Source organism: Montipora capricornis, chromosome 6, assembly GCF_036669925.1.
Source record: "Montipora capricornis isolate CH-2021 chromosome 6, ASM3666992v2, whole genome shotgun sequence".
NCBI lineage: Eukaryota > Metazoa > Cnidaria > Anthozoa > Scleractinia > Acroporidae > Montipora > Montipora capricornis.
This window is the reverse complement of record NC_090888.1, coordinates 50,773,411-50,776,533: the sequence shown is the minus strand read 5'-3', so window position 1 is coordinate 50,776,533 and position 3,123 is coordinate 50,773,411. Positions and strand designations below refer to the sequence as shown.

Genomic DNA, 3,123 nt, shown 5'->3' with positions numbered 1-3,123 from the left:
ACATCCTCTATGGTGCCTGTGCGTGGGGACAGCTTTCGTTATGTTTGTAAACCCCTTTTTCTGTATTCTGTTCACAAGTCTTTCGGGATTTGATGTCTAAGGGATATTTGCTTGCGGTAGTATTTCCCGACCTCTTCACAGCTAGCGAGCGAAAGAAGCGTTTTCCATAATAGTTTTACACATTTTTCGCGTCCACCCGCCTTATGCAAAAGCCTCCTCTCACACCAGTGACTGAACAAAATTCGAAGGAGAGAGCATTTAATAAGGAAGGTTTAGTTTAAATTGCAGGGATTACTTTATAGTGTAACATGTGCACCATTGAGGTAGAAAGAAAACCAAACACAACACAGTTCTGATATCTGAAGCAAAATGACATTTGCTGTATCCCATTTACACCTAATGTATCCATTTAAGACGACCAAAGTAGTCATTTAAAAACGCGTCATCAAAGAAAAAAAAAACAGGTCTTCCTTGCTCTCTGGAACTTTCTCACCGATAGGCAAGGTCAACCTATTGATGCAAGTGTTGCTTATCGGTATACAGGATGGCATTGTCGTATCAAAACAAATACTTGGCTTCATCTGGAATCCAACGACAGGCTCGTAATTGCATCCAGTGACAAACTTCAACACATCCTCTAATGAAATTTTTCCATTTGCCCTTCTCGCAGCTAAAAAAAAAGGGGATAAAGGGAAAGAAAACGTTGAGTAACTCCCACTGACATTATAGGTGTAACGTAGGCTAGAAGTTCGCAGGAATCATCGTGAATCAGTCAACACAACGAAATATTTCCAAATGACGTAGACTTTTGTAAGGAGAAATAACATTACCGCTTACCTGACACCTCTTTCAGGTAGTTTAAGAACAGCCGGTACGTCCGTTCTTCCTTCTTGTCTTCTATTAGTTCCCATCTCGGAAAAGATCGCTTCCAATAGCTTCACCAGCTTTGGGTAGGTAATGGGTAGAACTGCAATTTTTCGGAAGAGAAATATCAGGCTTGGTTTCTTATGAGGGAGCTAGGAAAAAAAAGTAGAAAATTAGTACTGAAAAGAGAGATAAAAGGAATGGTATGCGCGTGCCACTTCAAAAACAAAAACATGCCAAGAGACATAGCTGAAGGGAGTTAGCCATAAGAAATGTGGAGAGTTGCTCTTATAAATAAGAGTGAGTCAGTAACAAGGAGTTATGCGAAAAAGACTGAGTTTCTTTTGATACAATAAACTATATGTTTGTGCAATCAGGGGAAGTGTTTGGTTTCCGATAGTTTTCGAAAGGCAGTGTCGAGAATGGCATGAAACGCTTGATAAAGTAATTGTCATCCGTTTGTGATGTATCTGGGAAAGTTTGATGTTGCATGGATGGAGAGGCTTACCTCTATAACCCCAAATTGCTTCAATCCATTTCGGAATTGGATTTCCGCTCTGCCAAGGGCGTCAACATTATCTCTTGTGAAGATTCGTTGAATCTGCTCTTCCGAAAGGAAACTTGGCAGAGGACCACCTTGCAAAAGGCTGAAACCTGGAATAAAAGGCAGTCAGCCTCTTAAATTAACTCTAATCCTAGCTTTGCATACGAGTGGAATCAATTTGGACATAAATTTACCAAAAAAAAGGCCAGCTCCAAAGTAATCATTCTTTTCCAATGAAGCTTTATCTTCCTGGAGAATGTGACCTGCGGCTCCTTGCTCTTTGAAGAGCCTATCGCGGATTTCGCGCAACATGCAGCCCAAGAACTCCCGCCTTGGACCTCCATAATCTTGTGCATTCTCTCCGGCGAAGGTAACCTCTAAAGGCAGGCTGAAATCGCTGAGGCCCTACCTCAGTATCTCCTCCATTCCTGTTTCAAACAAGTCGAAACGAGAGACAAAAATATCACTGGTCTCGCCTTCGCATAAGTCCGAGTCGCTTACGAGGTCAAGTAGTCGTCCTCGATGTAGATTACGACTGAACTCCTTCAGGATGGTCATGGGATCGTCACACGTTCTCCTGAAAGGAAATTGACGAGAAGCATTGGGTTATATTAATGTTAAAACTAGTTACGAGTTTTTTATCAATGTGAAAATTAAACAGAGAGGGGCGTGGATCGCGCAGATGTGAAGTAAGCTTGCCAAGCCAACTTGATTTTGCAATTCAGCTTTGTGCTTTGGATATGTATTGTCTATGTAGACCTTCGAACTTCAGAACGTGCAGCCGCAGAAGAAGACCATCTCCAATTCTCTTTTTGTACTGCGTATGACTTTGTACAAGGCTTGCGAATAAAATGCGTCCAACAATTAAGATTAAAGTAGACTTACATAGCCTGAAAGGTTTTCTCTAATGCATTCCGCAGATGACTCTCGTAGGATGTTTTCCCCCTAAATGCATTGTAATGACATTTTGCCAAAAAATTAGTTTCATCATTATCATGTGTACTTTGTGGGTCAATCTTAAAGGAGTTGTCTTTTCCCCACATTAAATATGTATTCCTTATTCTGTGCAAAATATCTGGTATTAAATAACGACTTATTTTGTAAATAACGACATCATTGGAATAATAGGAAGAAATAAAGGTCACGCGACAATGGTTTTTACGTGACTGGCAAAAAGCATGGAGATGCTTGTGCAAAAAACCCGAAAAACCGGATAATCATAAATTCAGTTTTTGCTAAAACGTTGTGCTAAACGACAGCAAGTTAACTATAAAACCCACTCTTCCTGCGTAATTGCTGAATCTCCTTGTGACTCTGCCTCTTGAGTAGTAGCTATAGGGGAAAGCTCTCGTACCAGTTCAACTTCATTGTCATGGTCAGGGCCTTCTTGATTGTCTTGAAAGGTCAAATTTATTACCTCACACTCAAAAGAACAGGTAAAAAAATTATTTCAAATTTTTCATTGCCGTGACTTTGGATGTCTTAGAAGACGGAAGAAAAAAATAATTAAGAATCGTAGACTACCTGTCCACGTCATTTTCCCCATTACTGGAAGTCTGGTTTCCTTCATAATCTGTTAAGGGCGATCCTGCCTAAGTACAAAGGAAACCATGATGAGGAAGAAATCGCAATTTTGAAAAAATGTGACATTTCCGCTAAGACCCTTACCGTCTGTAATCGATATCACAGCCAGAACATTGTATGAAATTAAAACG

General features: G+C 40.3%; 1 protein-coding gene across 2 annotated transcripts in view; it reads right to left on the bottom strand.

Annotated features, from left to right (window-relative positions):
• Window positions 1-337: 337 nt before the first annotated feature.
• The window catches only part of LOC138052401 (uncharacterized), a 12,446-nt gene continuing 9,660 nt past the window's right edge, over window positions 338-3,123 (bottom strand). For both annotated transcript variants that reach the window (XM_068898891.1, XM_068898889.1), the window contains exons 7-12: window positions 2,933-3,000; window positions 2,294-2,353; window positions 1,603-1,985; window positions 1,373-1,518; window positions 838-967; window positions 338-670 (exon numbers count right to left, since the gene is read on the bottom strand). In XM_068898891.1, coding sequence (XP_068754992.1) covers window positions 1,814-1,985; window positions 2,294-2,353; window positions 2,933-3,000 — 300 coding nt within the window. In that variant the 3' untranslated portion in view covers window positions 338-670; window positions 838-967; window positions 1,373-1,518; window positions 1,603-1,813. The remainder of the gene's footprint in view (window positions 671-837; window positions 968-1,372; window positions 1,519-1,602; window positions 1,986-2,293; window positions 2,354-2,932; window positions 3,001-3,123) is intronic.